The 22623-nt window shown below is 34.6% G+C and overlaps 1 protein-coding gene across 2 annotated transcripts in view; it reads left to right on the top strand.

Annotated features, from left to right (window-relative positions):
* Window positions 1–22623, top strand: part of adamts6.S (ADAM metallopeptidase with thrombospondin type 1 motif 6 S homeolog) — a 169695-nt gene that overhangs the window by 34389 nt on the left and 112683 nt on the right. For both annotated transcript variants that reach the window (XM_041580554.1, XM_018241541.2), the window contains exons 5-7: window positions 15–226; window positions 1665–1748; window positions 2957–3102. In XM_041580554.1, coding sequence (XP_041436488.1) covers window positions 15–226; window positions 1665–1748; window positions 2957–3102 — 442 coding nt within the window. The remainder of the gene's footprint in view (window positions 1–14; window positions 227–1664; window positions 1749–2956; window positions 3103–22623) is intronic.

Below are 22623 nucleotides of genomic sequence, written 5' to 3'. Positions count from 1 at the left end.
GCTTTTTCCCATAGACTTTACTGGAAACCGCAAACCCTGGTGGTATAATTATAAATTTTCTACTCCATCTGTGCCATCAGATAATGATACAGATGGTCCTCGGCGGCAGAGGAGATCGGTCAGCATTGAGCGTTTTGTTGAGACCCTGGTAGTGGCTGACAAAATGATGGTTGGATACCATGGCCGCAAAGACATTGAACACTATATATTGAGCGTGATGAATATTGTAAGTTTGATCCCTTACCAAGATATTCTGCCAATTTATTCAAGGCATTCTTTTTTATCTGTCTATTATCAAACATCATTCTGTCAATTTAAACCAACTGTAAAGATCGTAGATTTATTCCTTTAGTATTTGTCAAGAAGGGATGGAATTAAACTTTTAGCAAAGTAAAATAAGATCTGCTTTCCTCAAAAATATATTATACATGCTTTTGATGTTGGATTGTATTCCATTTTTTTTTACCAAATACCCTGTAAATAAAATGAAAGTACACTGAATAGCTCACTTTTGCTGTATTTCTTTTTCCAATATAAATTTTTCTACTTTCATATAATGTGATTGTTTTGGGCCCTTACAGTGTAAAATTTTCTGTAAAATACTAGAGAAAAGGGCCTAGATGGCATTAATACTTGAATTTTGTAGTGTAAGGGCAGTGTCTCACAGAAAGATTTAGGGCGTTTTTTCTGTGGCACTTTTTATTAGCCTCAATATGGTAAGCTACAAAATAAAATATAAAGTAAGAAAAACCTTAACAAAAATATGGTTTTAGAAAATCTGGAATGTGACTTTGCACCATTATCTCCTCATTTAACTGGTAAAAAGTATCTTCTTTCTTTGTTATTTGTGTTATGGGTTGTAATTCTACAATCCATGGTTTAAGGAGAACAAAATCCTTGCTAATAAAAACCCCTACATAGACCCCCCTCCCTGCTACCCTCCAGCCTAAGTGGTACCTTTGGTAAATGCCCCTACCTCTTTGCTTGCCCCTCAGTGCAGATTCAGGACATCGGAGTTCACATGCACCATCGTCTTCTTTTCGGATCTTCTTCCGGCACTTCGGCAATTTCTGTAACTTTCGGGGCATGCGCAGTTGTCGCGAAACAGAAGATTGCTCTAACTGCACATGCGCCGACATGCCACTCTCTTCCCGAAGATTACCGAAGAGAAGAAGATGGCACTTGTGAACTCCGATGCCCTTAATCTGCACCGAGGGGTAAGTAAAGAGTTAGGGGCATTTATCAAAGGTACCACCTAGGCTGAGTGGATGCAGGAAGGGGGGTCTATGTAGGGTAGGGGGGGTAGGGGTTTTTATTATTCTCCTTTAAGAATGAGTCACTGACCCTATTTGTAGTATATTTTATATGTGCAATTGTAGAGACTACTGTCTTGATGACTTTTTTCAGAACATTAATTATTTTTTCCCTAGAAAACCATAAACTGTTAAATGTCTAGTCCAACAGCTTTGGAGAAGATGAATTGTTTCACACAAATAAATTGGCTAATTTGGGCCTTTACTGGCCCTAGCCGTAGGTCTTTGACATTATATCTCCTGCTGGGTGTTTCAACTGAAGGAGATGATGAAAGAATGGAACATAACTTTAATAAATTCAGTTAAATTCATTGTCTGACTTTATGTCTTTTCTTCTTTTCTGGAGGTCAGGTTGCCAAACTTTACCGTGATTCCAGCCTAGGAAACGTTGTGAATATCATAGTGACTCGTTTAATTGTCCTCACCGAAGACCAGGTCAGAACTTTTTCTTTCAAACCAGCTGTAAATGATGATTGAAAATGCATAATTGGAGCTTGTGCATTGAATGCTAACTGTTTGTATTATGGCTGAAAAATGTGGGTTGCCTTATAAGCTGTGCACAAACCTTAGCAACTACTGTCAAATTTCTCTGTTTCTGCTTAAGGACTGCAGTAAGATAAATTGAATATTTAAGCATGAGATATCATTATTCCCACTAGAGGAGACATGCAGAGGTCCGAGGGTTGCAACCTGAGTGGTATTGTACCAGCTTAGCAGGTTAAATAATACTTGATGCTTTTATGTTTAATGTGAATGACAGATAACAGAGAAAGGAAGGCTAGCATTTGATTTCCAGAGAAGTTGGCAACACTGATGCTCAAAATCGTAAAGTAAACTGTTTAATTTTAAAACTATCATGCACTATTAAAAATTGCATAATAATAGCTTATTATACCTTATTATAATTATTATAATTATACCTTAGTCAGGATCAAGTACAAGGTACTATTTTATTTTTATAGAAAAAAGGAAATAATATCTTTAAAAAAATTGACTTTCCAGTAATTATGAGCTTTCTGTATAACAGATAACTGATCCCCATACCTGCAATACATGACATTTGCACATAAAGACTACAGCCGAGCTTTAGAAATACAATTATTTTTCACCAATTCTTACCAATGAGATGGCGTAAAAGTAACATATCTTTATAAGAGATCCATTTTCCAAAACAATGGCATAGTTTTATTCTACAACTTGGGACATGTAAAAAAAGGAATTTAGAAGTTTTCTTCTAGTGGTTGTATGAAGGGTATGTTTCATATTAACATAGAGAATGACACATTATAAAGTTCCAGAAGTTTAATATCCTAGAAGAATTTTAATGGACCAAAGCTTGGCATGCTTCTATCAGAAAATTTCAAAAGTTTGACTATTTACAGATTTATTGCAGTTTCTCTTTGTAGTTTATATTAAACAAATTTATAATCATTATTCCATTATCAAGACAAAATTAGCTTGTTCAATAATACATTGGCTGAACTCTGGGTCAGATTTTATTAAGATTAATATTGGCAAGAAGAGATTGTTCTTAGAAACCACTGTTTCTAATTCTAGTCCTATTTTAGTCTTCAAAATTCAAATTTCAAAATTGACTTTAGCAATTTGTTTTGAACATTCCTGGTATGCGTGTTGTGTTGCAGCCAAACTTGGAGATAAACCACCATGCGGACAAGTCTCTTGACAGCTTCTGTAAGTGGCAGAAGTCCATTCTATCCCACCAAAGTGATGGAAATACCATTCCAGAAAATGGCATTGCTCACCATGACAACGCAGTCCTTATTACCAGGTATGATTCTGTTTTGTGTATCACTAAAGTACCTCGGAATAAAAAGATTGAGAATTTCAAGGAAATCTCCTATTGTTAACAAAATCTGCTTTGTTGGAATAAATTACACACATTGACACGTTAAAAGGTTTGCTTTTGTGCATATTGACAAATATAATTTAATTTTTTTTGGTTTGTCTGCATTTTTTACAAAAATAATAATATAATAAGCTCAAGCCATTTAAAGGTGCATTCAAACTGATGGGAATAATAGTTTGTTAAATGGAAATCTTTTTGTCATTTAGCTTACTTGAGGATTCTCATATTGTTTTACCATTAAAGTCTAGGAGAACCTTACACAATGGCAGGAAATTTTTCCCTGCATACTTTCACAGTTCAATTCAAGTCGAGAAACTTTCTTCAACATTTCTTGCGTAAGATTCAACACGAATAATAAAGAAGAATTTTCAAATGATGTAATTAGATTTAATGAAAAAACTGATGGAATTTATATTGAGTGCTAGAATTGTGTGATTGTGAGTTGCTATTTTTTGTTCCTTAGTTATACATGTGATGTTTGTTACTATTGTAGGTTACTGCAGGTGTGGAATTTGTTATCAGGAAACCCATTATCCAAATAACAGAAAGGCCATCTACCATAGATTCCATTTTAAGTGAATGATTCTAAGTTTTAAAAATAAGGTACTTTTGTGTTTATTTACTATTTAAATGATTTGTAGTAAACTTAAATCCAAAATTAATCCAAATTCCAGAAAAAGTCCATAGCCAGTTCTCAAGCATTATGGATAATAGGCGCTATACCTGTATTGTTGTATTGTGCAGTGGTCTATAAAGTGAAGGGCTTTATAATTATTGTAGTGAATTTTGATTTGATCTTTAAAGGAACACTAAATCTATAAACAAATTAATTTTTCAAGTTCATTGTACTTGATCTAAACTAAGATATAATCAATCCTTATTAGAGGCCAAACCAGCCTCTTGGGTTTATTTAATGTTTAAGTTATTTTATAGTAAGGTATGAAGATCCACATTATGAAAAGATCCATTATCCGGAAGACCCCAGATCTCCAGCATTCTGGATAACAGGTCCCATACTTGTATATACAGTATAAATGTGTGTGTTCTAATGACTAATGCAGGATATGCCTGGGTGCTGGTTCAAAATACCTTCTTTGTTTTTTCGCCATGAGAAAGACCTGCGAGTGCAGTTATTGGTTGATGAAAACAAAAAAAATGTAGTATATTACCAATATCTTCTATTGTTTTTATAACTGCTGCATCTACATCTGTAGAAAGATGATAGATTTTTCAGTTTTCCACTATTTTCGACCAAAATGTAAAATATGCAGCCTTAAGAATGTATAGGTATGGAGAACATACAGTAATTAGTAAAATTATGTCTAAATAGGCCGGATGTTGATTTCAAGACGATGATCTGGCATCCCTATTGTACCATTCTTGTACCGCTAGCTTTCAGGGTCAGTCCTGAAATGATGGGAAATTGTATTTTTGCCATTGTGAATGTTTTATATTAATTAATACTGTTTCTTCAAAGGCTGTTAAAATAAATGTTTCCATTGTGTGAGCCCTGTTTTTTTCACAAGCATATAGGAAAATGATCTGTAGGTTCTGTTTTACATGTCTATAGTGGGGTTAAAATGTATTAGTCTAATTGCAATCGACTACAGAATTTGTTATTGCTCTTAAACCAGCTACAGGGTCTGCAATAACTAGTGTGCTTTGCCAATGAAGATTCAATAGGTTTAGCCACATTTAAGTCCTTCCATTGTGTTTTAGGTCAATTTAACAGTTTTTACATTTTCCTGCTATGGAATTCTGTAAAGCTGTAAAATTAAAATATCAAGAGGTATTGCATCATGGGTAAATCTGAGCTAACTTGGGGCGATAAAACATGCCTCACATAGCTACTTTGTGCAGAGTTTGTCTTCCCATCAGTGATTTGCATTAGTGCAGGTGGGGAGAAAACTAGGGTCTTGTTAACACACGATAGAGCAACAAAATAACGATACTACCTATGAAATAAACATCAAGTTGCATGAAATATGCAAATAAGGGCCCATATTTTGTCTCATTTCTAATGGCCTAGAGATCATCTTGCATATTAATTAATTTTCTTACATGGCAAGTTGCCATTTAAGAGAGTTAATTAATATGCAATATGATGCATTTTATATTCCAGAACATATTATGGGAAAGAATAGCGTCTTTAACCAGAGTAATTAAGATGTCATTTAGATTTGCCCATCGCAAGACACAAGTGCAAATGTTTTTTAGTAACTATCTTCAGTTTTCACAAGAATTGGCACTTTTCAAAACTGGCCTTGCTTTTAGGACCATAATTTAGAGTAAGGGCCGTGACAAATAATATTTGGTGAAAAATATGAAGGACTATAGATGTTTTTTCCTTGGCAAAGTGACTGAGGTTTCAGTGAAAGAGCATTTCATCTTTTTTTTGTAAAATAATTGTACTGCTAAGATTGTTATGAGAGAGGGAACACAAAAAAGAACTTTCCCAACATTAAAGGGGGGATTCACCTTTGAAATAAAAGGCATGTAAAGCCTGAAATAAAATAAGGCTAGAAATTCTGTATTTTGTATACTAAATATAAACATGAACTTCCTGCACCACAAGCCTAATCAAACAAATGATTTATGCTTTCAAAGTTGGCCACAGGGGGTCACCATCTTGTAACTTTGTTAAACATCTTTGCAAGACCAAGACTGTGCACATGCTCAGTGTGGTCTGGGCTGCTTAGGGATCATCATAAACAAAGCTGCTTGAGTTCTGCATGGCTGGGAAGTAAGGCAGGGGGCTCCCCCTGCTGTTCATAAGTATGATTGTTTCCCTGCTCAGCAGTTAGGGACCGTCTGACAATTCCTATCCACAGCAGTAAATAAAGGGAGAATTTCACTGCATACAGTCAGGTTTCTTATAAAAACTGCACACATTTTTTTATGAAAGTATATTGGAGATGGGTTTCTTTTTCATTCAAGAAAGTAAAAAATGGGATTTTATTTTTTTGCCTTTACATGCCCTTTAACTTGTAATATAATATAGAGAGCAGGAACTACCATAAGTTTGTTCATAACTCAGCAGAAATATATGAAGTGATAGTGACCATTTCTATTGAGAGAATAAAATTCTGTGTATACAGATTATCCCAAGAGCCCCACCCCCAACTTGGATGAATTCTATTCTCAAATTAGCCTTGGACCTTACTACTCTGGCCTTGAGACATTTTTTGTTTCATATGTTCCCAAGTTTATAAAACTCTGATTCTTTTGTTCAGGGTTTTCACTCTTTGTTAGCTCAGAATCTATGGAGCTCATGTTGAATAAACGTTATCTGTTTACCTCAAGTGGTCTCCAATAACTAAAATTCCATGTCAGTTCATACTTAAGCTATACTTGTATCATTATTGAGTTATGTGATCTTTTGTAATGTGTCTGTCTAATAATTACAGAACAATTGAATAGTGAAAGCCTGTTGTAGAGTTCAACAGTCTGTAACCTTAGATCTTATATGATTTCAATTTTAGTTACAGCAGTTGTGTGCTACTATTATATCTTATAATGGTAACTGAACATGGTGCATGCAGAGTTTCCACATAGGTGAGGGCTTTTAAAATGTTAAAGGAACAGTTCAGTTCAGACAAAAACGTAATGTATAAAGGCTGGAGTGACTGGATGTGTAACATAATAGCCAGAACACTACTTGGTTTCCACTGATTGGTTACCCTGGTGACCAAGCAGTAACCAATCAGTGACTTGAGGGGGGCAGATGGGCCATAAATGTTGCTTTTGAATCTGAGCTGAATGCTGAGGATCAATTGCAAACCCACTGAACCGTGATGTCCCATGTGGCCTCCCTTCAAGTCCGGACTTAAGGTGGCCATACACGGGCCGATAAAAGCTGCCGACAGACCAAGTCGGCAGCTTATTGGCCCGTGTATGGGGGCCCCCGACGGGCTTCCCCGATCGAGATCTGGCCGAAAGTCGGCCAGATCTCGATCGGATGGGGTTAAAAATCCCGTCGGATCGCGGCCGCATCTGTTCGTTGATGCGGTCCCGCGATCCGACCGCCCGTTTGGCGAACGCTAGGATCCGATCGTTGGGCCCTAGGGCCCACGATCGGATCAGCCCGATATTGCCCACCTCAAGGTGGGCATATCGGAGGGAGATCCGCTCGTTTGGCGACATCGCCAAACGAGCGGATCTATCCGTGTATGGCCACCTTTACTCAGAGTTAGAGCCGAAAAGCAGTATTCTGGCTATTATGTTACACATCCAGTCACTCTAGCCTTTATACATTACATTTTTGCCTAAATAACTATATTGTGATGCTAACTTAGTGGTCAGGTGTGGTGGCTGTTTGGAGGCAAAGTTTATTCAGGCAATGACATGTCCTGCTAAATATTTTAGGGTATCTGCAATAAAAGCCAGCCATTATGTATCAAGGATTCATAGTGCCTGGATGCAGGTGTTTTAATCAGTATTCATTTTGTAGTTAATCATAAAAGACACATTTGTATCACATTATACAAATGCTGTAATTTTTGTGTTTTTTTTTGTTCTTATGTTGTTTTATTTATGTATTCGTGGTGGATGACAATGAGGTCATGATGATCAATGATTTGTTTCGCTCCTTTTAGGATTTATAGGATGAGAGTTTTACACTGTATTTCACTGGGGATGTAGTTGAAACATTGGACTATGCAATAAATATTTAAATTCAGCTATAAGTGGCTTATAAACCCTGTGAGTGCAGTGTACTTTGGAGGTTGGCTATATTGCAGGGGATAAATACGAGTTGTCTCTTATCCGTTGACTGGTAGTTTGGTTTACTGAGGCAAGGCAGGAAGTTGAAATTTGAAAGTTCTTTGAGTTTATTGTTTAAATCATAAGTGGATAAACATTTATCCTTCTAGGGTCTATCCACAGCAATGCAGCAATTGTTGGGAAGTGCCAAAAATAAATTAACAATATGTATTTTAATTTATAGTAACACACACAGTAGACTGACAGGGTTACAGACTTAAATAGGGTTTACCTTATTAGTCAACTTTTAGAGGAAGATTTATTAAGGGTCGAATTGAGAATTGGAATTTACAATTTTTTTTATGGTCAAAACTCTCAAATTCGAATTGTCCAAACTGAATTCAAATTTCGAGATTTATCAAACTCTGGCCCTTTAAAAATTAGAATACAACTATTCGCCACCTAAAACCTGCTGAGTTCATGTATAAGTCAATGGGAGAGATCCAGGAACCGATTCCAGGGATTTGTTAGTAGCCGTTCTGACAATGAGATTTTTTTCGGAGAAAAACTCAAATCGAGTTTAGTCGAATATTATTAGAATTCGATTAAAATTTTCGAGTCTGTAAAATTTGTGCGAGTTTTAAATATTTGATTTTATTAATAAATAACTCCCCAGTTGAATTTCGTTGAATTTAATAGAGTTTAAGAAAACTCAAATGAATTCAAAATTCGACCTTAAATAAATGTGCTTCTTAATATCCAATTGGGTCTTTTACCAAAATAACAGAGAGTAAAAAAAAAGAGCCTCACCAACCCAGAGATACCAGCTTTCTTTCTTTCTTTACCACTAGGTGTCACCACCTTTAGCACAATGAGGGGATTACTCTGTGCTTTTCAGCAAGCTGTTTGAATTCTCTGTGGTTGTTTGGGTGGCATCTTTGAGTGTACTACATGTTGGTGAGTCTATTTCCTTTTCTTTTTATATAGTTAGTATTCTGTATTACAGAGTGAAACATCAAGCTTTAATATCCCTATTTCAGTCTGCTGTGCCACTACAAGTTTGCACCGATTACAATATATTGCTGATTCCACCTGTTATTTGGTACCTGCTATAATGTACTCAAACACAGCACATATCTCAGGAAAGCATACCTTCTTGGCAACAAAACTGTATTTGCTTTCTCCTGAGGCTTATCACTACTTTTATATTTTGTAAAGTCCAGAAAATATATATTTTCTCATTTTGAAATTTTTTTTCTTCTCTTAAAGTGGACCTGTCACCCAGACACACAAATTTGTATAATAAAAGTCCTTTTCAAATTAAACATGAAATCCAATTTCTATTTTTTATTAAAGCATTCATAGCAGTTGTAAGCTCATTTAAAAATCTCAGCTGTCAATCAAATATTGTCTGCCACGCCTCTATGCCATGGGCATAGAGGCGGGGCAGACAATTACTTTCACTTTCCATTCAGCACTTCTTAGATGTCACTGCTCTCCACATATTCCCCTGTTCTCTTTACCATTTAATTGTGTAGCCAGGGCATGGGGATGGACATCATCCCTCATTCTGTGCACAAACAAGATTCTGAAATGATGCAAGACTTGCCTTAATAAAAGTGTGCACAAAATGGCTGCTGCCTGCTTGCTATAATTTTGAAATCCCAGACTGAAGAAAGCAAGATTCAAATAATTTATATAGTTTAATTAAAGTTCATTTTGCTTGACTAATGTGATAAAATAGGATTTGAATACTTTTTTTTGCGTGACAGGTCCCCTTTAAAATATATATATAGTCTTGTGTTTTTTTGATCATATTGTAAACTTTTAGCTGTATTTAGTTAGGGAAACTTCTATGAGTGCTGTAAAAAGGCAAACTTGTCAATGTGTATTTTGTTGATGCTATATAAAGGCACCTTACTTTTATGGGGTATATTTAAAAATTTTGCGTTTTTTGAAGTTGAAGTTAAAAAATTTCTAAATGTTAAAATTTTGATTGTCTACCAAATTTTGAATTAATCTTGAAAACTCAAATTGAAAAATAGCTTTAAATTTGAAAATGCAATTCCAATTGACTGCTACATGAACCTGCAAGCTTTTAGATACTAAATTTGAATTTTGATCTTTTTTGTCGCTTTATAAATCTCGAAATAAGATTTGTTCTTCCTACAAAAAAACAAAATTACTGTAAAAATGTGAATTTGAGAGTTCATAAGCCAGCCCCTAAAAGTTCAGATTCAGTTCAGTTGCACACTTATGAAATCTTGCAAAAGTGCTCGGATTAGGCTAAATTCTGGATTTATTTTGATTGACAATGAAATTTTGCCTAAATCATTTTTTGAGTGGAAACTACTGCTTTCAAATTTTACATCAAGGACAATATTAAAAGAAGACAAGAAAGGATAGTAAAACAATAATATATTCCACATATATCGCTGATCCATTGAGAGAGTATTCCAATAAAATCAAAATTTAGTTTTTTAGGCAGTTTAAATTTCAAGGACAAATGCATAATATATTAAATAATGTTTTAAATATTTTATATAATATAAAATATATATATAAACCCTTCAATAGAACACAAATATAAATATTGATTACATCAGCAATAATCTAGCCAGTGAACTTCAGGTAAATATTAGTGGTGAACTAGACTAACGGTAGGTCTTATTAAAAGAGATCAAAATGAAAACAATTAATGTGATATTTTTGGCTCACCTGCACAAAATATATCCAAATAAGCATGATAAATATTTTAGTTATTGTGTAGACCCAGCAACAGTTTGGTCCTTCAAAACTATTAGTCATAAAAGACAGTAGTAGGATCATTATTCCCAAGATGCCAAATTACTTGCTCTACTTTACTTGTCATCAGAATATTAAGAGAAGCACATTTTTAGTCCAAACTTTTATTGGTTGGTCTATTGTTGGACTTAAAGAGCAGAAAATTACTTCCCCTTTCTGTGCTGGTTTTCTCATTACTTCAGTCTATTTTGGGTAATTTAAATCCCCCATAAGTACAATTGTAGCTAATTGTAATGCCTTTTCCATTTGTAATATAAATTGGGTTCCTCTGCTTCACTAATATTTGGTGATTTGTAGCACATTTAAGCAATATATATATATATTTCTTTCCTTTAAAATCACTACCCACAAGACCGCTACATTATAACTAACTTTACATGTAATAATAGTTTAGACCAGGCATTGCATATGTTTTGCAAACAGACACACTACTCTCCCTTTTCCTTTTCATGTTATCCCTCCTAAAATGTATTTCAGTTGAAATTACCAAATAGGAGCTTATTTATAAACTATGGGCAGCTTTGCTCCTGGGCAGTAACTCATAGCAACCAATCAATAATTTGCATTTTTCTGCCATCTGCAGTAAGAACAATGAAAGCAAACATTGGACTGCTTTCCATAAGTTACTGTCTAGGACCAAATTTGTCCAGTGTTATAACCCCGTAATTTTTTAAAATTAGATTTCTGGCAGCATTGAACTTTTTGGTTGGCAAAAGCAAATCATTGTACAGTAGGTTGTAGACAATTCAGGCTCATGGATATTGGTCTAAAGAATATAAATAAATGTTTATAATAATAATAATTACAGTCCTACGGCAATACATTGGTGCTTTAGCATTCTCATAGGCATCATTTATGGGATGGAGGGCTTATAAATTCGAGCAATTGATGTTGAATAGAGCAAAAGACTCTTGTTTATAAAGAAGATAAATAATCTATGTAGAATACAACAGTTTTAGTTCTTACATGAAGATGAACAGCCATATGTCACTTATAGCTTTTTACAGAAATATAGTATTATTTTATAACATTTTTCATATTAAAAGGATGTTTATTTCCAAGAAATAGGTTATTTTCAAGTGTGGGATCAACAGAAATAAATATTAAATTAAAAAATTATTTTCACTTTATGACATTACTGGTCCTTTAATTGTTAATGTTCTAGATCTTTGGGGTACAGGTATGGGACCTGTTATCCAGAATGTTTGGGACTTGGGTTTTTCTGGATAAGGAATCTTTACATAATATGGATCTCCATAACTTATGTCTGCTAAAAAGTAATTTAACCATTAATTAGACACCAATAAGGGTTAATGATATATTGGGTGGCTTTAAGTACAGGGGTACTGGTTTATTATTACAGAAAAAAATAATAATTAAAAACATTTTAGAATTGTTTGATTAAAATGGAAGGAAGTCTGTAAGAGACGGCCTTCCCATAATTCTGAGCTTTCTGGATAAAGAGTTTCCAGATAACGGATGACACACCTGTACTATAGCAAAAATTTTAGCAAAATATAAGTAATTACAAGTAATTACAATCCACTGCAACATCAAGATTTAGGTTTCTATTCACCTTCGTGTAGCTCGCAAAGCTGTAATTTAAAAAGTATTCCAATATCTGGATAAGGGGTTTCCAGATAACGGATCACATACCTGTACTGTAGCATATACTTAAGCAAAATCTAAGTAATTGCAATCCACTGCAACCTCAAGATTTAGGTTTCTGTTCACTGTCTTGTTGCTCTTAAAGCTATAATTTAAAAAGTATTATAATATCTTATCTCTCTATGCTTCCAACAGAATCTTTCCTCCTTGGAATATCATATCAACAGACCTATTGAGCAGTTTCATGTAATAGTACATTAAAGAAACTACATATTAAAGGGGAACTATCATGGATTTTTAATTGCAGTTATAAATAGTTAATGCAAAAATAAATTTTTTCTTAAAGGGATATACGGTCATGGGAAAAATTTTTTTTTTCAAAATGAATCGGTTAATAGTGCTGGGTCAGCTGGGAAATTGACAAAATGTCTAGCGCCATGTCAGATTTCAAAATTGAATATAAAAAAATCTGTTTGCTCTTTTGAGAAATGGATTCCAATGCAATTGGAATCCATTTCTCAAAAGAGCAAACAGATTATAATTATACAGAATTTTTTTTAAAAATTCTGTATAATTGTGAAAATAATAGCTGACGGTCACTACATCCACAACTTCTTGCAACTTTTCTTCCTTACTACTAGTAGGCTTCCAAAATCATTGCTTGTACTAAAATCCTCTCTTCTTTTATTATCCAGTGCTTGCAGAGTTTCCTTGTGAAGTTATCACTGAGCACTGTATGTGTTGAACATTGAACAGGGCACAGTACTAAGGCTATTAAACAGGAACTTGTATCAAGTTTGTGATGTGTGCAAAGGAGCATTCGTGGGAATGCAAACACTGCATACTGTTCACAAGACACAATGCACAAACCTGTTTCTTTTTTTTTTACTGCACACTATACACTACTATGTTTGTAATGCATACAGCGCTTACTGATGACTTCAAGAGGACTCTGGAAACAAAGAGATTACATTTGTTAGTTCACCAGATTTCCCTATCCTATTTGCAAAGCGTATTCCATTTGTAATGGTAGCTGACCTTATTACCCTCATTATAAGTATATGGCTTTAATTCTGAATTTAAATAACGACAAAGACGTCTACCTTTTTATACCTGCTGTTAAATATTTTTATGTATTCAACGCTTACTCATATGTTTTAAAGGAGAAGGAAAGCTACGAAGGCATTTTATTGCCAATAGATTAGCTCCAATAGTGCAAGCTAGAATGCTATATTTATTATGTAGAATGTTTTACCATACCTGAGTAAAAAGCTCTAAAAACTCTCTGTTTGTTTAGGATAGGAGCTGCAGTATTAACATGGTGTGACATCACTTCCTGCCTGAGTCTCTCCCTGCTCTGGGCTCAGATTACAGTAGAGAAGGGAGGGGGTGGGGAAGAGGAGCAAACTGAGCATGCTCTTGCCCAGGGCAATGTGGTTTAAGCTGAAGGCAGGAAGTCTGATACAGAAGCCCATTTGTACACAATAGAAGGAAAGAAATGCTGTGTTTCTTTTGACAGGGGACTCAGAGCAGCACTACTTTGGTGGTTTACTGGTATATTTAGATGGACCTTTCTGATAAGGCTTACTTAGTTTTAACCTTTCCTTCTCCTTTAATTCCACTAGGACTCGGTTATACCGATTTACAGGTAGGGAATACTTTATCCGGAAATCCATTATCCAGAAAGCTCCTAATTACGGAAAGGTTGTCTCCCATAGACTCCATTTTATCCAAATAATCCAAATTTTTTTAATTATTTTCTTTTTCTGTATAATAAAACAGTACCTTGTACTTGATTGTAACTAAGATGTAATTAATCCTTATTTGAAGCAGTCTGTATTATTTAATGTTTACATGATTTTCTAGTAGACTTAAGGTATAAAGAAAACCGTTATCTGGAAAACCCCAAGTCCCCAGCATTCTGGATAACTGGTCCCAAGCCTGTATATAATAATTCACACTTGTTTTCACTTGTGAAATATTTGTGTGCAATATTTTCATTCTCATGAATCTACATGCCACACAGTCATTGTAATTCTATGGATAATGTGCATCAAACTGTTGAGTAATCCCTTGATGTTCCAAAATGTATGGTTTCCTGTGGTATAAATACTAGGGATGCATGGAATCCAGGATTCGGTTTGGGATTCAGCCTTTTTCAGCAGGATTCAGATTCGGCCGAATCCTTCTGCCTGGCCGAACTGAATCCAAATCCTAATTTGCATATGCAAATCGCATGACTTTTTGTCACAAGGAAGTAAAAATGTTTTCCCCTTCCCACCTCTAATTTTCATATGCAAATTAGGATTCGGATTCGGTTTAGTATTCGTCCGAATCTTTTTTGAAGGATTCAGGGGTTCGGCAGAATCCAAAATAGTGGATTCAGTGCATCCTCAATAAATACATCTAGTAGAATTCATGGCCTTGGAATCTAAAGTATGCTCATTTTTGGAGTACTACTTTGGAAATTTTAAAGTATACTTTTATATTGAAAATAGCACTGAAAGAGCACAACATATTAAACATTTACTTAGCATAATGTGCAATGAAAGTGTGCATTTCGTCCTACAGAGAGAGGATTAAGATCCTTACGTTCCTGTTGCCTTCCTCATGTTGCACATGGAACAAGTCAAATTTCAGAAATAATGACCTTAAAAGACCTTTCCTTTAGCTAAGATCCTTGGTTATACTTTTTCCTTTGAATAGTCATTTCCAAGCTTCAGTGAATACCTACATCTTTGTTTAGTCTTATTCAGCAGATTATTGTGGAATTACTTTACAATATTTTCATTGACGCATGAGAGGATATGAATGAATAATATGTTGAATTTTTGTCACTCGTCCTCCTGCAAATTGTATCTTGCAGTGAGTCATAAGATCATAACATTCAAACATTTTGCAGGGGAAATGTGTTTTGTGGCACTGAGATAGGATGTCTGTTAGAACATTCACTAATTTATTTCCCATGTAATGGATCAAAGCCAGTTAGGCAGTCTGGATTTGTGCATTTGAAAATGCTTGCTTTATTTTTTATTGAAATTTTAATAGGAGCAAAACATACGGAAGCTGAAAAATTCTTTATCGAAGTAGATATCCCAGCTATGGATGAGGAGGCTTGGAAGGGTGTCATAGAGCAGATTCCAGAACTTTTCATTTCAAATAGGGATAGACTGATACAGATAAAATTTTTCAACAGGGTGTATCTCACCCCCCAACGTCTTGCCAAGATTTACCCGGGAACACCAGACACCTGCTACAAATGTGGAGTGGAGGTTGGTACTCTCTTCCATGTGTTCTGGGAATGCCCTAGTATACAAGGTTACTGGGGGACGGTACTAGATTATATTCAATCTAGCTTTGACTTACCGAATATTCGCTCCCCGGAGCTATGTCTAATGGGTCTCACTGAACCACTTACTTTTCCCCGGTGCCAGAGATTATTTTATTTGCAACTACTCTATTATGCTAAGAAAGCCATTTTGCTGACCTGGAAGGATACTTGCCCCCCCTCTTTAAGTCGATGGAAACGATTAATAAACGAAATTCTCCCCCTGCAGAAGGCTGTGTATTTAGCTAGAGCAGTGATCCCCAACCAGTAGCTCATGAGCAACATGTTGCTCTCCAACCCCTTGGATGTTGCTCCCAGTGGTCTGAAAGCAGGAGCTTATTTTTGAATTCCAGGCTTGGAGGCAAGTTTTGTTGTAAAAAAACCAGGTTCACTGCCAAACAGAGTCTCAATGTAGATTGACAATCCACATAGGGGCTACCAAATGGCCAATCACAGCACTTATTTGGCAGCCCAAGAACATTTTTCATGCTAGTGTTGCTCCCCAACTCGTTTTACTTCTGAATGTTGCTCACTGCTTCAGAAGGTTGGGGATCCCTGAGCTAGAGGGTGTCCCGAAAAATTCCTAAAGATATGGGGTCCTTGGCTTGAGTTGCCTGACACTGCTACTCACTCATTTCAAGCAGTGACTTAGGCATGGTTGTGTTGCTCTTCATGAAGCAAATGCATGCATATTGCTTTGTTGTACCTAATATGTAACCTTTGACTACCCTAGGTAGACAATTGTAAGACTTTCTTTTGTTTTCTTCTGTACTTTTGTATGTCTTTTTGAAAAAGTTAATAAAAAACAAATTAAAAAAAAATAAAAAATTCTTTATCTGAATTGGATAGGTAGGTTCTGGATTAATATTCCTTGCAACTGTTTTTTTTATAGTAGAAATCGAATGAAGAGCAGCACATATAAAAAGTCCTGTGATTCACTTTCTCTAAATTATAAACTCATGCATTCACCAAATTATTTTTTTTTATTTCTCAGTAGAGTTTGGGTTACTTTTTTCATGGAGTAACAGCTTCTGTACTGTTAATGCTAGAAAATGTATTGTATCCCATATTGTGACATACTAAGAATTTCAGATTTGATTCTGTGATCCAGCAAAACCTTTTTCAAAGGTATCCAGCAAATTTTTAATTTATAAAGCAAGGGTTTGTATTGATATTTTTGCTATTTGTATCTTGGGTTATTTAACTAACTATTAAGCACAATATTGATAAGCTTATGTGAGACCAGGGAACACCTATGTGGAGCTCAAATATAGGGGCAATTTTTGAAGACAAAATTAATTTACAGGCAAAAGTAAAACCAGCAATTAGAGGGGTTCCATTTATCCTACCGTATATACGTCTCCTTTAAGGGTTTAAATTTCCAGGTAATTTCCTTCTACTAAAGATTGTGCTAGGATGGGTGGTGAAACGGTTTCAAGACTATGCAACTTCAGTTTCTTTAGATTTCTTACTTCTAAATACAATATATCATGCATTAAATTAATGAAAACCTTCATAACTATATTTGTAAAGGATTTTGCGGGCCATGAAGCTATCTACTATATTTAGAAGAAGAGCTTAAAAACCCTGCTTTAAAAACACATCACACTGGTCTTTTATAAACATCTGAATTATTGCTTTCCCCTGCTTTCTGCCACCTGTTCATGCTTGAATCCAGGTCTGACTCTCCTCCTGCTACTGTTCCAAGTATGCAATTTAATGCCACATTATAAAATTCCCACCAAGAACCAATAAAAACAGTATATACAGCTTTATTGGATCTTTTCCTAAATATGTATTACATGGTTACCAAGGCTTCCTAATTTCCAGTGACAGTTCCTTGGACTTTATTCTCATTTATTGGACAGTTTTAACAGTAGAACTGTACCTTGCTTTTAAAATTACTCACACAAAAGAATAATTTAGCTCTTAGGCTACTTTTTTTTAAACCAATTGTATTCTTTTTATAAAAATTGTGTTTTTATAAATTTCGCTAAAACTCTAGAATTTCAACATTTTTGAATGAGTTTGAGTTTAGAGCTTAACAAATAAAAACTCGCAAACGTTCTATTCATTCCTGGGATTTTCAGAACCATATTTATCAAATGGTGAGTTCTAAGTTTCACCCATTGATAAATACAATTGTAAAAATTCCATAGGAATGAATAGAACGTTGGTGAGTTTTATGTATTAAGCTTTAAACTCACATATTGATAAATCTGCCCCAAAATGTCAAAATCACAAAAAACTGAAAATAGAAAATAGAATAGCATCTCTAAATAAAAGTCATCAAGGTCCAATTGAAGTCAATGGGAGCTGTTATGATTATATTGGACTTTTTTTTTAACCATTCAGACTTTTAGAGGTTTTTCGGATTGTTTTTTTGGTGAGTTCTAAGTTTCACCCATTGATAAATACAATTGTAAAAATTCCATAGGAATGAATAGAACGTTGGTGAGTTTTATGTTTTAAGCTTTAAACTCACATATTGATAAATCTGCCCCAAAATGTAAAAATCACAAAAAATAGAAAATAGAATAGCATCTCTAAATAAAAGCCATCAAGGTCCAATTGAAGTCAATGGGAGCTGTTATGATCCTATTGGACTTTTTTTTAACCATTCAGACTTTTAGAGGTTTTTCAGGATTGTTTTTTTTTTTTGCTTGTTATTGTCTGACAAACTTAAATTTTTAGAGGTTTTAGAGATATTAATAAATGGCCTTCCAAGTGTCTAGTAAAACTTAGTCATTAAAAGGATAGATACTGTAAATGTGATATGTTGTTTATTATAGCCATACCTGTTCATGCCTTTTGTAGTAGGTGTATCATAGCATGTATAAACTGTAACATTTTTAAAAATAAGTGCTCAGGACATTAATCACAATAATTATAGAAGGTAAGATGTTTGTTAATGAAGAATTTTCAACTGGTAGAGGAGATGTCATTTTATCGCTTTGAAATAAAGGCCTTTTGCTTAGTTTGTTGGTGAAGGTAATATAAGCAAGGTTTAAGATAGTTTCTGAGCAGGGACAAATGCAAATTAAATAACAGTTCACTTATTTGTGCCTGTATTTAGTTAATAAGTGAGACAGCTTTCTAATTCGTGGTCTTTGGCAAATTTGTTGCTCTGCCAGGGATTTAGTGAAAATGTAAAGTGATAAGTTTCTGTGTAAAATAATATGAAATTATTGTGGTCTTTAATTTCATTAGCATAAAGAAAGATATTTTGGACAAATTCAGAACTGAATAAATAAAATACATATTTTATATTATCAAACCAAAAAAAATTGGCTCTTACTGGAAATTTATAGGGGACAAAATTACATTAAAATGCCTTATGTCTGTCATCAATCTTTTTTCTACTTATATGTAGTTTTTCAAACAATGGAAGTTATAAATAATTATGTCTATCAAATATTATTATTGCTAATCCATCTTAGTGTAATTGATGGTCTCCTTTAGCAGCAATAACCTTAACTAAACAGTCCTAAATGTTGTTCTGTCTTTACAACAATCCCAGGCAAGATACAGTGTTGGCAGGGCAGGTGCTCAGAATTTAAGACTGACGTCACTCTTTCTTGAGCTCAGATTATATAATTGCTATGGGATCCGTTTTGGCTGAAATTGCGTAAATGACCCTGCTGCCTATACTTTAATTGCAAAAGAAATAGCTGGTTCCAATTAGAAATGAAGGAATTGTAGAAAAAAATTATAGATCACAGCAGGGCATATAGTAAACTCAAATGAGTTTAGACTCCACCAATCAACAGTCAGACAGATTGTGTACAAATGGAGGGAATTTAAGACCATTATTACCATACCCAGAAGTGGTAGCTATTAAAGATAACGCAGACTGTAAGACATCTAATAATCCTAAAGGTTACAAAGGAACATAGGGCAACTTCTAAACAACTGAAGGTCTGTCTCACATTGGGTAATGTTGATGTTCATGAGTTCACCATTTGGAGAACACTGAACAGCAATGCGGTGTACAGTTTGCTAAAGATCATGTGGACAAACCAGAAGGATACTGGAAGAATGTTTTGTAGATGATTGAAGCCAAAATAGAACTTTTTGGCTTAAATGCGGAATGTTACATTTGGAGAAAGAAAAACACTACATTCCAGCATAAGAACCTTATCCCATATGTGAAACGTGGTGGGATTGTCCTAGTTTGGGCTTGTTTTGCTGCATCCAGGCTTGCCATTATTGATGGAATGATGAATTCTGAACTATACCAGATAATTCTAAGGGAAAATGTCAAGACATCTGTCTGTGAACTGTATCTTAAGAGACAGTGGGTCATGCAGTAAGACAACAATCTTAAACACACAAGAATGGTTAAAGAACACAAAAGTGAATGTTCTAGATTGGCCTGGAACATAGTATTTGTATCTGGATAGAGAACTAGCTAAAAGATTGGCAAATTCACTAAAGGGCAAATTTTTGACAGCGTAGGCTCCGCCACACTTCACACCACAATTCGTCAGCGCAAGCCTTTCATAGCGAACTTTTGCTAGCGTCATTTCTGCCTAGCAACTTCGTTAGTACTCTTACGCTAAGGTCAATTTGAATAGAACATGGCCTTATGGTAATATAAAAGTTAACACCTCTTTTAATTCCATTTGGGATGGCAAAATACACATCTCTTAAATGCTATAATATGCCCTTGTAATAATATTTTGTGGACAAGCTCTGCAAGACTAAAGCTGTTTCCGGTTTTGGGTTTTAAATCTGCCATTAAGTATCTATATGTGAACAAATAAAATTTATGTTTTTTAAAATTCCGGCCCTTTCAATGCTAACTTCAGCCCCTAAAATAGTTTTTTTCAGACATGTCTTTGTTGGTACAGCTGTAAAGTTTCCCAAATTATCAGTCTATTTTGGAAAGTAATCTGAAATTGAGATGATATTTGAAGGTGTTTATAGGCTTCTTTGAGAATGTTCTTCGTTTGTAGAACTGAATTTAGATTTTTTTTTAAAAATCCATTTAATTGTAGTTCTGGTTAAAAATGATCATTGATTTTGCATTTTGGATCTGTTTTTCATTGTAAATTTAGAGTATCTAAAATGGTCTGCAAAATTACAAACTCTGGATGGTGTAGTTCTTTTAAATGTCATTCTCAAATATTTTCTCAGAAAATAAACCTTTCTAGCCAAGTCTAGCTTTTAGACCTATGACTGAGTAATTTTAGACTGATGAAACTCAGGCTGCTGCCAGGCTTGAACTCATGAGGGTTACAAAGAAATACCTTTAAAATGTATGGGTTTATTTCAGTTGTGGCATGATTCTTTGTACTTTTTTGGGAGAATTTCCCATTGGGGGTCTTTTGGTGTTAAAAGTATCATTTTTAAGTTAAAAGCAGATTTTATTTGTGTGTGTGTGTTTATATACACATGGAAACTATCAGGAATCAGCTTTTTCAGATTTTCCTTACTTAGGGGCCCCATGTCCCTTTCTGGAATTCACTAAGGGTGTATTTATTAAGCCTCTAATTTTTCTGCTCAACTTTTTAAGGGAAAAAAAAAATTTCCAAGATTTTTTGCCCCAAAGCTGCTAAAACCCAAATCCGAAAATACTCCAGCTAAAGCATTTCGAAGTCACGTCAAAGTCAATGGCGATATTGGAATATGTTTTTTGCCTTTTTGATGTTCGAGGGTTTGGGCTACTTGACGCTGGTTTTCATTCAAAAACTCAAAAAATTAAATTTTTTCGGGCAACAATTCGAAAAAGCTGCACAATTCGAATTGTTGCATGATTTTGTTGAGACTTTTCGTCCTGTTTTTGTTAGTAAATTGAGCAAAATCTTGGTTAGCAATTAGCTTGATTTTTCTAATTTTAATATGAGAAAAATCTGAATTTTAATAAATACCGCCCAACACCTATGAAATTGTGCACCCACCCCTTACAATGTGTCCTCTGCACATGTTCTTCCTCCTTATTACTTGTCATGAATTGCGAAGAAATTCAAGACTTTTGCAAGAATTTGCAAGCTGTGCAGCACCATAAAGTGTGGAAAATAAAAGGCTGAGATGCTTAATAATGTGTTTAAATGGTTGTATAGAGAATCAACACTAATCAAGATTTGCTTAATTCACAAAGTAAAGATGGTGGTACCATGCTGTAATTCTACATTTCATCAGCAGGGATAGGGTATCTTGTTAAAAGAATTGGAAAAAATAATGGGAAAATATAGCAAGAGAATCTGTTCTGCTAAAGTCTACTAAAGAACTGACTTCTATGCACTTAGTTAAGTAAAGGGAGCATTGCTTAAAATGTATGTGATTAACTAGTATGTAGAATCAACTGTCACATTTAATACTTAGCTATACGGGACGTTTATATGCCCAAAGCCGCCTCATTGCGATGTTCTGCAGTAAAATTGTTTACAAATTAAATACATTATGTTGCCTTGCCACTATGTTGATTGTATTTTGGGGCACTTCCTGTATCCTGTGGCCTGATAATTACTGTGGTATAGGAATTAATTGGGTTGTTTGGAGAATTTGTCTTTATAGGGTTGTTTCCATTGAAAAATTATGTTTAATTCTTATTATTTTTGTAAGTATTGGCCCAGCAAAATCAAATGTGCATAAGAGAGGTCATTGCTACATAATGCTGTTCATGAAAGATTATACTGTTTGTCCTAATGAAAAGGAATTCCGAATCCATTATTCTGGCAAATGTGATTGCTTGTTACTCAAAATGACGTTAGTACTGAGTGTTGTAACACCAGCTTAGAGACATTTATTGGAAGCCTACTAATTCAGCTTGCAAAATAAATGTTCATATGCAATTTAGATATAAAACTGACAATTTTTTAAATTATGTCAAAGCGATTTATTGCTCTTACTCCCTTAACAACAGCATTTGCACATCCCAGACTTCTTAATATGGCTTATCAAGCACATTTCCCAGCAGCCATATAAATAGGATATCAATGTAGCTTGAAGCTGATGAAAATGTGCACCATCTGTTTTCAGTATGAGCACTGTGTCCA

The sequence above is a fragment of the Xenopus laevis genome, chromosome 1S (genome assembly GCF_017654675.1).
Source record: "Xenopus laevis strain J_2021 chromosome 1S, Xenopus_laevis_v10.1, whole genome shotgun sequence".
Classification (NCBI taxonomy): Eukaryota; Metazoa; Chordata; class Amphibia; order Anura; family Pipidae; genus Xenopus; species Xenopus laevis.
This window is presented reverse-complemented; position numbering and strand designations above follow the sequence as displayed.